General features: G+C 37.2%; 2 protein-coding genes across 2 annotated transcripts in view; one reads left to right on the top strand and one right to left on the bottom strand.

The window, feature by feature from the left end:
• Nucleotides 1-13,111, bottom strand: part of LOC136984026 (coiled-coil domain-containing protein 130 homolog) — a 274,187-nt gene that overhangs the window by 221,872 nt on the left and 39,204 nt on the right. The gene's annotated exons all lie outside the window — the stretch shown is intronic.
• On the top strand, nt 11,064-12,233 carry LOC136984078 (uncharacterized). The gene has a single exon (XM_067281004.1). It carries the CDS (start codon nt 11,064-11,066, stop codon nt 12,231-12,233), a length of 1,170 nt encoding a protein of 389 aa, XP_067137105.1.

Genomic DNA, 13,111 nt, shown 5'->3' with positions numbered 1-13,111 from the left:
GGCCATCCGGCCTGCCCGTCACGTATCTTTTTTTTTTTTTTTTTTTTTTTTTAACTCTTTCCGCCCTGTGGGCACTAAGAGGGCCTCTTTTCAGTAGGCCCATTATGGGTTCGGCCAGGCCCACAATGGGGCGACCGGGTGGTGAGGGACGGGGCCCGACGTATCCGAACGGACCACCCCCCGAAAAATTCCTGGGGATTATTCGACCCGTTCGGATTCGATCCCGGGTCCCCCAGAGCGGTAGGCTGCCACCTTGACCGCTCGGCCATCCGGCCATCGCCCGTCACGTATCTAACTCCGTTCAGTAGAAAATTTTCAGTTGAAATAACGTGACTTCCAGCCCAAAGCGTATGTTTGTGTATAGTTAATCGGGACCTCTTGTCCCTAAGCTTTCCATATCTGGTATTCACTTTCACCTATCTAACACCTTTCGAGAGATTAAAGAATGACAGACATTCAGACGGACGATAGTGGAAAATTATAGGTCTACAAGTTTTTTCAAAATTGCAGCCCAAAAATATGTAATAAAAATATTGTTTCATAATATTATATATTGTATCAATAATTAACAAATACATTTGCTTATTAGGCTGCAATTTGAAAAAATTGTAGAACTATAAATTTCTACTTTTATCAGTATGTCTGTGTCTTTCCTTAATCTCGAGAATGGAGTTAGATAGATAAAATCCGAGACCAGATATGAAAAGTTTAAGGGAAGGAGACCCGGATTAATTACGCATGAACTTCCGGTCTAAACCAGACATCACATGATTTCAATTCAAAAATTTCCCCTTGAATGGAATTACATAGAAAACGGCATGACTCTGTTGCTAATAGAAAAGTACAATATACATGAGCTTGCTAACAGGAAAAGTATTATATACATGAGCAAGACACTACTAATTTGAGATCGATAGCATAATTACATTTTAAATTAAATAAATTTTAAAAATATAATTAAAACTTACAGCCCGGCATTGTGACGATATCATAATAAATAATTGCGCGTTATTAATACAATATATTACAAAACAAATGCATTTTCTTTGTTTAATACAATGCGTCGCAAAATTTCAACTCCAACAACGGCAGGAACGTCACTCTGCAACTTCTGAGGCAACCATCAACGAATATGATGACTGTTATAAATGAATGCTAATTGATTTCCGCCATTCATTCTAGACATTTTCGAGCAATACACTATGAAACACATGATTCAATGCTCGCCCAGTGGCGTAGCGTGGGTGTCAGCCGCCCGGGGCGGAAGAAAATTTCGCCGCCCCCTTATTTAGGTATTTTTACAAGATATTATTTCTTGTGAAATTTTGCCGCCCGCTATAAGTGCCGCCCGGGGTGGGGAACTCCTGCCGCCCCCACTACGCTACCCACTAATTCTGAGCTCCTCCGATATAACTACGTAACTTATATTTGAAACAAAATTTCATAGATATTTTTGTAATTTTCTATAATGCACACGATTTTCCACGAATTCACCACTCACACTGACATTTTCTCGCAAATTTATTACTATCTTCCAATTACGATCTCTTTATGCTTTCTATCGGACAATATGTGTACCACGATGTGTGTTGCAGGATGACATTCCGTCACACTACTATTTCGAAACCTTTTTCACCTATTTCGGTACTTAGTCACAGTGTTGATTTGCGCCTGTAAACGGGCGCAAATCAACACTGTGACTAAGTACCGAAATAGTAGTGTGACCGAGGAAATAGTAGTGTGAACTTTACCCGTATTTCCCGAAAACTTTCGAACTCCGAACAGTCCGACGCCAATAATTTTTTCTTTCTTTTTTTTGTTTTCGGTGATTTCGTAACTTTCTGAAACAAAATTACGCTTTTATCGCCTTTGACCGGTGCATTCCCTACAAGTTTTTAACAGAAGGGACGTAAAATTATCGTTACGCTATTCCTTACGACGTTACGAACTGTAAACATAATTGAAATGTCGCGCACAGATAATCCCTCGTATCTGAATTATACGAAATTAAAAGCTTATTGAATATTTGTAGTAATGACTTAAATGGTTTATCTTAAAAATTTCGACATAATAAGTGACGCGCTTGATGCGAGGTAATACTCAACTAACAATACTTTACAATTGTTCTTTTTCATATTGTTTGTATTTAATTTTTATTGTTGTTTCTTTTCAGAAGGTTTTCAACTGAATTCTGTTTCGGCAAGTCTCACCGAAGTAAGTAATCCTTTGTTTTTGTTTATATAATTAATATTGAGTATAAATTCTAATAGAGCATCGACCCGAAACATATTTGTCTTCAAGTTGAGATATTTATACAAATTATTGCTGAATTAAATTAGCGAGATTGATTTATATACAGATTTTTGTTATATTCCAGCTTATTTTCGTTCAAATTAAGATGATAACTCTCAAATTATTAAAATGAAGGTGCGGTAAATGTGCAATAGTTTAGACAGGAATCAGTTGAATAAATAATCTTAGTTCTCTTAATATATTTTATGTACATTATAATTTTTTACGCAAAATACAAAAATTTTTACAAAAATATTACTTTCAGGTTAACGACTTTCAAATTAAAATTTAACTTGGACAATTTTCTTCCCGACACCAGACGGTAGAATCACGATAAGTAGCATGATTTTTACACCTTCTTTTAATTTAATATCGTAATATTTAATTTAAGGATTTTAATAAGTAATAACCAGGTTTTTTCTTATTCCGATTATTATATAAGCTGAAATTTTAGTAATATTTCACATTCTAATTTTATATAACATTCACTCGATATACTTTTTAAAAACTATACTAATACATAACATATATCTTAAATATTTGGCGTTATGATTACATGAAACATTCAATCGATACACAAGTTTATTTCTCTTTAAAACTATTCTCACAATAGATAGATAACACGTGTCTTAAATATTTGGCGCTATGATTACATGAAACATTCAATCGATACACAATAAATATCGTAATATTTTTCGTTCTAATTTATTTTTCTGTATAAAAACAGTTTCACTACACAAAAATTGGTAGCAAAGGGGTTTTAAGAAACAGCATCTTTGTTACAATATAATAACTTTTTAGTATATGTTTTATATGCAATTTTTATAATTTGTAGTTATTTATATTTTGAACGTAATTTTTTTATTCGTTGCTATATTGATTTTTATATGAAAAATCTGTATTGAAACTTCACATCCTTTAATAGGAAAGTTTGATGAAAATGACATAAAAATTAAATTTTCGTAGTTTATTTTAGTTTGCCGAATGAATCGAATAGCAACGAATATCCAGTTTTATTCCTCGATTGTTATTCTGTCGAGCAATCGGGGTCAGTTTCTGGAAATCAAAAAACTACCACAAAATGGGTGTCGCCTTGACGTGGCTTTGTGGCTTAATGTGTGAAAATTTTATCGAAGTTCTAAAGATAATTTTTTCCACAGACTAAGAACACCCGACAGAAATTTGAAATGTTTTTAAGTACAATTTTTTTCAAGCAGTTTTTTTGTCAATTACGCTAAAACACAAAGCAATAAATGTGTTGAATCCATTGCTTTATTCAGGTAAAAACAGAAACATAAAATGTATTGTATTAATTTGAGAAAGATCATGGTGGTATGATTAAGTAAACATTTTCCATTAAGTGGTGAGTAACCAAGGCTGCTCAGAATGCTGATGTCAAACTTCACAGCAGAAATTTATACGAATAAACGTTGCGTTGAACTACTTCCAAATCTAATGAAATTAAATGAATAGTGACGCATGAATGTGTTTTGATAATTTGGGTAACGTAGATATTCATGTTTTAACCAGTGGCGTAGCGTGGGTGTCAGCCGCCCGGGGCGGAGGAAAATTTCGCCGTCCCCTTATTTAGGTATTTTTACAAGATATTATTAATTATTGTGAAATTTTGCTGCCCCCTATAAGTGCCGCCCGGGGCGGGCCGCCTCTGCCGCCCCCACTACGCTACGCCACTGTGCTCGCCCGTAATAAAGGTGCGATTATGCAGACGTGAATCTAGTTGCGAGCGAGAGGTTGGGAGCGATATAGTGCTTGCAAAAGAAAACCATAAACAAGCGAGAAGCAAATATATGACAGGGTTTGATATTTATCACGTCTCGCCTCTTCTAGCTGAAACTGTTCATGCGCCTTGGCACGAGTAGACGATGGCTTCTCGTATCTATCGTCTCTGTATATATAAAAAGATTTTTTTAACTATAGATACACATGGTCATATAAATTCTGTTTTATTAACAAATTATAATAAAGTTCTTTATCCTTTTGCTGATTCCAGAGAAGAGAAACACAGTATTTTCGTTTTCTTTTTATTGTTTGTGTTCATTATGAAGTAATCCTAATAACAACAGTTTCTTTGCTAGTAACAAGCGTCGTAGTCGAACCATTTTGATTTTTGCTTCCATACAGTGCAATAATTCATGATTCTCTGTGACGAGTGACGTTACCATCTCCACTCCAATTTCCCCCTTTCGCTCGCGTCTGCACGATCGTACCCTAAGGTCCACCTAATCGAAGAAATTAAACGAACATGCTCTAATTAGAATAAATATAAAATAGCTGATTGAAAAAAGGATGGTTCAGGTTATAGACCAAAACGATAATAGAAAAACAGGCGACAAACAGAAATCGTATAATACATTACGTGCCATATGATTTTTCGGTTAATGTTACCTATGGTTCCAAAATGGCGGCTCGTCTCTTATTCTAGCCAACAGAAAGGAAACAGTGGGGACGCACGTTCTAACCTAACCTAACCTATTGTAATAAATTACCAGAATTATTACCAACCAAATTATTAGAATAGGTGAGGTTAGGTTAGAACGTGCGTCCCCACTGTTTCCTTTCTTCTGTTTGCTGGAATCAGAGATGAGCCGCCATTTTGAGACCATAGGTAACATTAACTGATTTTTCCTTATGTGCCACTTTGGACACGCGTGTCATAGGTTTGCCACCGCTGGCCTATACCATTAAAGCCAAAGTTTTAATTTTTAAAACATGATACGCATAGTGATATGTTATAAAATTTTTAAAACAGCTTAAATTTTTAATATTTTACAAAATACAAATATGCATTTTAAGATTTCATACAATTATTTTCTGAAAATTTCAATGGGCTGCAATTTGAAAAACTTGTAGACCTATAAATTCCCACTGTCACCCGTCCGTCTGTTAGTCCTTAATCTCGAGAACGGAGTTAGATAGATGAAAGCAGAGACCAGATATGAAAATATTGGAAGCAGGAGGCCCCGATTAACTATATGTGAACTTCCGACGCAAACCGGAAGTCGTTATTTCGATTCAAAACTTTTCCCCTGAAAGCAGTTAATAGATGACTGGCACGACCCTATCGCTAACGGAAAAATATGATGTCAGGAGCAAGCCACTACTAATAATTTGAGGTGGATAGCATTAAATTAAATAAATCAAAAACATGGTTAAAAATTGCAGCTCGGCATTGTGACGATGTCACAATAAATAACTACTGCAGGTTTCAATACTAAATACGAAATGCAGGTTTCAATACTAGCCTATCTTTTTTCTTATAACGTATTAATCGTTCTGACTATAATTTATTTCCCATAATTGATGATGCAATTGGGACACGATTCAGGAAACCTATTTGTATAACGTTGTATTAACAGGTAATGACTTGAAAACGCACTAAACCAATTAAGGTAGAGCAAGACACATTTTTAACAAACCAATGCGACAGTCAGCACAATTCCCTCTAAATTATCCCCCTTTACCGCATTCTTACCGATTTATCGTAGTCTTAGGATTGATTTACTCCGTACGCGTTTGTCCAGCAAAGCACGTTCCAACATAGTAAATGTAGACAGTGAAATATTTAGTTGCTCACATTACTACCGTATTATTATCTGTCTGGCGAAATAAATAGTTTACCCAACGAGGAAATGAGAAAGAAAAATGAAAAATTCGATCGAAAGTACTTAAAAACAGTTTTCATTTCTTTTGTTAGTTTTTCGAAACATTGTTTATTTAATATTTTATGATAATATTTCTTCAGTTTTCGGTTATTGGCATTGATTCTTTATCGCGGCATCCGAGACTTTGCAATGTAATTTTATTATTCTGCTCGTGAATAGTGCACGTCCCCTCAAGCTCCTAAGGAGGGGACACTCAGGATAAATTGCATGAAATGTACTGTACTTTCAACTATACAAGAAGCACGAGATGGCGTTACTTTTCATACAAAGAATATGTCAAGTCTAAGGATCGTGCCAAAGTATCGTACTATATATCTTTATAATGCGGTTGTAAAAATATCGTTCTGTAATTGTAAAATCTAAATATATCTCTTATTAAATTTACATTTAAGCAAAATTATGCTAAATAATAAAATGTCTGCCGGAACCCTATGAAGTCCACTTGCGACCGGCATCCAGAAAACTAGCTCATCACTACTTTATAGGCATTCCTTTTCTTTAACAAATGTTACCGAAGTCTCCTCGCTACTCGCCATATTTTCGAAAGCACTTCTTTACAACGGAGTTTCCGATTCGTTGCTGGATTAGTTGCGTATATCCGGCACACGTCTCGTTAATTGGTGACGTTTACCAAACATTGTTATCCTATTGGCTGATAGTTTGCGATAGTCGTCCAGCATAAACTAAAACGTTCGTACTATACATCGACTAAATAAAATAGGATGAGTATTTTTTATAAACAAATTCATTACTTAATTTGATAATATTATATATAACATGCAGAACTATATTGTTTTAACGTTAAACGATATTGCAATTTTAATGTGAATCTCAATTACTTCTTCTCCATTGATATAAACATACCAGTTATTTTAAGTAAGATTTAATGGTTTTAAAAAATATTGAGTAGAGGGCGTCGAGTTGCATCGTGTAACGGTTGTTTCATCTGCTCCATTTCAACTTGAATTTCTAATTCTTTGGGACAGTTTCAAGTAAGTTCTTTAACAGCATCTTTTAGCTGAAATACTTTGGTGTCTAGAACGGTTTGAATTTTGCCGATCTGTCCATTTTTTCGGGAGTTACTGCACTTTTTGTACAGTTGATCGGCGACCGTTATAACTGTCCGTTATAACGGTCATTTTGACTTAAATTAGACTTAAATTAGATTTTTCGGTTATGGGACAATAAAGCCATGGAACCGGAAGTAACCCACACTCCATTAGGGGAGGAAGACACGACAGAACAACAAACTCAACAGACAACAAATTTCCAACAAACAAAGGAATCAGAAGAGACAACAGAGAACACTCTAATTAAGGAGGCAGCTTTCTTACTGGGAAAAATAATGGACTTGTGCCCAGAGCACACATACTCGAATATTAAGGTCAATCAAAGACATGAAATAAGGGAACATGCTACTAAATTGTACGGATACTTACATGAAATGCATGGAATAGTTCGGGAAATGCGGAAAACAAAATTACCTATGCGGAATGATAGCCACAAACCAACTTATAGTGACATAGTCAAACGAAATACTAGGCCAAGCAACACAACAAGGAATATACAACGATCGATAGATGAAAAGATTAATAGTGAAGGAACGGGAGGATCACACGCAGTGATATTATACCCCAAGGACCAAGAAGACGGCTCAACGGTGGACATGAGGAAACTCACAGACAAGATACAACAAACAGTTGAACCACACAAGCTTAGAATAAAAATAAAAGCAGTCAGGAAAGTCGCTAACAATGGAATATGTATACGTGTTGGCAATAGGGAAGAGTGTGAAAAATTGGAAACGGAAATCCAGAACATACCAGAGATAAAACAAAAGATCCAATGTAAACGATCAGAGGGGAGAAGACCTCGAATTATACTTCTCAACGTCCCTCAATCAGTAGCTGATGAAAACATAATAACATGCATATACGACCAAAATGAGATCTGGAAGGAAATAACCAAAGAAGTATTTCAAAAAGAATGTAGAATCACGGCTACAATCACAAGAGGGAAAGTCAATGAAAACTGCAGACATGTGGTTATCACAACCTCCCCGAAAATCAGGAACTTCCTCATAACAGAAAAGAATATTTCAATTAGTTGGGTCACAGTAAGAGTGGACGATTTTATCCCTCTGTTGAGATGCTACAGATGCTGCAGAATAGGGCATATGGCGAAAACCTGCACAGGACAGCAACATTGCAGCCACTGTGGTAAAGAACACAAATTCGCCAACTGCGACAGACGCAAGGAACCACCTTGCTGTATAAACTGCCACAAAATAAACAAAGAATTGTCAAACAACAAGAAGCAGCCAACCAACCACGGAGCTTTCCATCCAGACTGCCCCGTAACTAGAAAAACAAAGGCAGCACAAATCAAAAAGATAGACTATGGCCTGTAATTCCTCACAAAGCATCACTCAGTCAACTCAAACTACACAGGCAATGCAAGCGAACAACAGTAATACCATCAAACTTCTCCAGATAAACCTACAGAGAAGTAGAGCAGCGAGCTCTCTTTTGATAAAAACCGCAAACGACCTGAACGTGGATATCATAACAATCCAAGAGCCATATACCATCAATAATAAAATAATCAGATTTCAAAACTGGAGAATTTTGACTAGTAACAAAAACACCAGGCCTAAAAGTGGCATCATAGTCCGAACAGACTCAACAGATATAGCTTTTGTCCCACATTTAAGTAATGAGAAAATCACTACAGCTATAATTAACCAAAAACAACCAATCTTTCTGATTGGTGTCTATTTTTCACCGTACGACGATGACGACGAATGTATGCAGGAATTAGCTGAAATTCTTTACCGGTTAAAAGGAAAAAACGTTATAGTTGCAGGTGATGTTAATGCGAAATCAGCAACATGGTACAACAAAAAGGAGGATAAGAGAGGGACCCTGCTTAACAACCTTATGGATGAGATGGACATGGTCTCGTCAAACATGTCAACAGAACCAACCTTCTATACAGGCTTCGCGGAGGGGTGGACCGATGTATTCATTAACACAACAAATTTAAGCCACATAATCTTAAACTGTGAAACGCAGCTGAGAACCTCCGCGAGCGACCACAGATACATCTTGACTTACCTCCAGTTAGACACCGTCACAAACTGCAACCAAACTACACTTCAAACCAGAATAAATTGGGACTTATTCAAACAAACCTTCGCAGAAATCTGGCGCACTTACCAATTCCCTCAGATAAAGACCAAACAAGACCTGGAAACATACGTGGAATTCATCACCAACACAATAAACAAAGCAAAAAGGATAGCAACAATCACAAGAAAAGAGAAATTCATCAATACGGTCTGGTGGACTAAAGAACTAACTAATAATAAAATGGAAATCAGAAAATTAAGAAAGCAAATACTCAAAAACAAAAATGAAAAGATCCAGGAGAGACTTAAAACAGAATACAATAAAAAACTCAAAAAATATAAAAAGAACATCAATAAACAACGCACGAGGGCATGGAGAAACTTCTGCAGCCAGGAGAATAAAAAAGACCCATGGGGAATACCCTTTCAAACTGTCTTTAAACGTAAGAAAAAAACGCATATCCCCGACATAACTGACAATAACCAAAATAAAATAGACATGGAAGATAACATACGGCAAATCCTAAACTATCACTTCCCAGACGACGACCAGCAAACAGACACGGCACTCCATAAGCAAATACGGGAATTATCAAATCTTCCCTCAACTGGGAGCAACGACAAACCTTTCACCTTCAGGGAAGTTCAGAGAGCCATCAGGACCATGGCAAATAGGAAATCACCAGGCTTGGATACTATTACGGCTGAAGCAATCAAGGCCATTCAAGAAGAAATCCCCTTAGCACTAGTCCATGTCTTCAACGAATGCCTAAGGATGAAAGTGTTTCCTACAGCTTGGAAACGAGCCAGCGTCAAATTTATCCCTAAAATGGAAAACCCTCAAAAACCTATGGATTACCGCCCAATAAGCCTGCTCCCTACAATGGGAAAGGTTTTAGATGGATTGCTCATAAACCGAATAAATTGGCACCTGCACAAGCACAACCTCAACAGTGATAAGCAGTTCGGCTTTAAGAAAGGAAAATCAACTACACAAGCAACATTAAAAGTTAAGGAATTCATCCTGAAGGCATGGGACAAAGGACAACACGCCTTATTGGTGAAAATTGACTTCCAGAAGGCCTTTGATTTTCTCTGGTGGCCAATCGTATTAAAAACGCTTAACGACATCAATTGCCCCCTGAATCTCAAGAAATTAACACAGGACTATCTTACAGACCGCCAGGCAGGCTTTTTCACTAAAAACATAAACATCATAAAGCGGATAACTAGAGGATGCCCACAGGGCTCCAGGGCCGGGCCAGGTCTCTGGAACCTAACGTTCAACAGTATACTACAGGAAATCCCAGAAACATCTGACGTCAAAATTCAGGCATATGCAGATGATGTCCTCCTAATGGTCGCACACAGAAACTGTAACCGCCTAAGAGATGAGACCAACAGGTTATTAAAAATAATTGAAAACTGGAGCTTTAACAATAAACAGCCAATAAATCACCAGAAATGTCAGGCCATGGTTTGCACACGAAGAAATAAAGGCAGTCATCTCAAAAAGTCAGTAGGGGTTAAAATCGGTAACAAAAGCATCAAGAACGTAGAAAATCTTAAATACCTCGGAATCCACTTCGACAGATCACTCAACTGGAAAACTCACATTCAAGAAATTTGCAAAAAAAACAACAGAAAGAGCAAACCTCATACAGCATATCAGCAGGAACACCTGGGGTTTAAGCAGCAGACACACGAGAATGATCTACAAGGGAGCCATCGAGCCTGCGGTGCTGTACGGGGTCCAGACGTGGGGAGAGGCGATCCATAAGGTGCATAACAAGAGAAGACTGCTAGCAATACAAAGGAAAGCAGCAATTCGGATATGTCGAGCATATCGGACAGCACCGACCGATGCCTTGCTGGTTTTGGCGAAATTGAAGCCCATATACTTGAAAGCTACTGAAATAATCTGGCAGGGGAACCTAAAGAAAGAACATATTGGAGAAATGACAGATACAGAGATAAATAAAGCAATAAACAGAGGGCAACTTCCAAACGATAAACAGCTCATAGACCTAATTAAGAAGAACGATACAGAGGAAGTGGACAAGACAACAACAATAGAAAATCCAGCACAAATGGAGACATACAGAGTAAACACAGATTATGAAGAAAATCCTAGAAGTAATAAGAGCCTAAAGGTTTTCACTGATGGCTCGAAAACACTATCAGGAACGGGTAGCGGTATAATAATTAAAGATCCAAACAACCGAACATGTTACCAGGCAGCCATCCGGCTGGCAGACTTCTGTACAATAACACAAGCAGAAATGTATGCCATTGTAAAAGCTCTCGATCATATTCAACAAAACAACTATCAAGAGAAACAAATCGAAATCTTTTCAGACAGTAGGGCAACACTTCACATCCTACAAAATAAGAAAATTGCCACAAAAATTGCACAGGACCTTATTGCAATCTCCGAAAGCACCAGCAAGAATCACAATCTAAGCTATAATTGGATACCAGCCCACAAGGGCCACGTGGGAAACGAACAGGCAGACAAACTGGCCAAATGGGCAACCAAAACCAACACGACAAAGGCATATGCCAGAATTCCACTCACTGAAATAAGAAGCCAAATAAACAAAATCACGCAAAATCTCTGGCAACAGGAGTGGGATAGCTCCGAAACAGGACGCTATTGCTACAAATTCTTTCCAACAATCCAAGATAGACTTCAAAACAAACACTTCACCGTGAACTTTGGTGTGACACAGTGCTTAACAAGGCACGGAAACTTCGGGGAATATCTACACCGCTTCTGCATCAGGAAAAGCAACCTCTGTGACGTCGATGACAGCAAGAAGGACGATGTGCAGCATTACCTATTTGAGTGCACGAAATTCACGACAGAACGGGAGAACTTTCAAATGAAAACACTCTACGCAGGATTCAACTGGCCCCCGGACGAAAAAGACATTGTGGGTAATAAAACCCTCTTTAGTGCTCTCAACCAATACATCAAAGACACAAAAATTCTCATCAACCCGTACCGGCAAGCAGCAAACCAAACTTCTCTCAACGACACACAAAAAAGCAGCAATCATAAGTACAGTGACGAAACAAGCGAGGAAGAAGACGCCGATCAAACATCCGAAGACGAAAACAAGTGATCTAGGCGCAAGATTCACATAATCTGTAGCTGACTGAGAAGACCATTGTAAATAATGTATATAAATGTAAATAGAGTATTACTGTTATTGTTTAAAAAAAAAAAAAAAAAATTGTTTTCTTGTTTCACACACTTTTACAATTCTTACTGTGCGAACCTTGATTTATTGTAAGGGACAAGTACTCCCATCAAAAGCAATTTTGTTTTGTATACTGATTACTTTTTCAAATGTATCTAAATGTGTTCTGCTTTTTAATTCAATAAAGGCCAGGCAGATGACCGTGGGGTCCCATGGGACCCTTTGGCAGCTTCTCTTCACACTCTCCTGTCTTGCTTTATTTCTTCTTCCCTCTTATTCCCTAACCTTCTTCCCTCTTCCTTCCTCTTCACACTCTAGGGCTAAGTCCTTCGATTCACAAGAAGGACAGCCCTCTCAACTCTTTTACCAAGAGATAGTCGTCCAGCGTAGCGAAAATGAGTTCTATGATCACGATTATATTATCCGGCACGTATAATATAGCATTGGTAATATAGCCAATAATTTCAAATGGTAAATTTGAACAGTTAATTCTCAAATAGTTTGATTATAATTATTATAACTAATACGTTTCGGCGTGTAACCGCTATTTAAAGTTATAAATTTATATTTATATATTTAATTATGTTTACATCTAACGTATATACAGAGTGGCCATTTGAACATCCATCCAGGGGCTGGATGTTCAAATGGCCACTCATGCATACACACACGAAATGCTGGAAAGATATATTTCCAGCATTTCGTGTGTGTATGCATGATAAAATAACCAAAGGGAATCAATTTAACAACATACAAATAATTTATAAAGGATAAAGATGAAAAGTGGGCTTTATTTTCTT

Source organism: Centruroides vittatus, unplaced genomic scaffold (assembly GCF_030686945.1).
Source record: "Centruroides vittatus isolate TY-2023 unplaced genomic scaffold, ASM3068694v2 contig_900, whole genome shotgun sequence".
In the NCBI taxonomy this organism is placed as follows: Eukaryota; Metazoa; Arthropoda; class Arachnida; order Scorpiones; family Buthidae; genus Centruroides; species Centruroides vittatus.
This window is presented reverse-complemented; position numbering and strand designations above follow the sequence as displayed.

Excerpts from the sequence above, each read along its gene's own strand:
- LOC136984078 (XM_067281004.1), top strand. The coding sequence starts at position 11,064 with ATGACAGATACAGAGATAAATAAAGCAATAAACAGAGGGCAACTTCCA.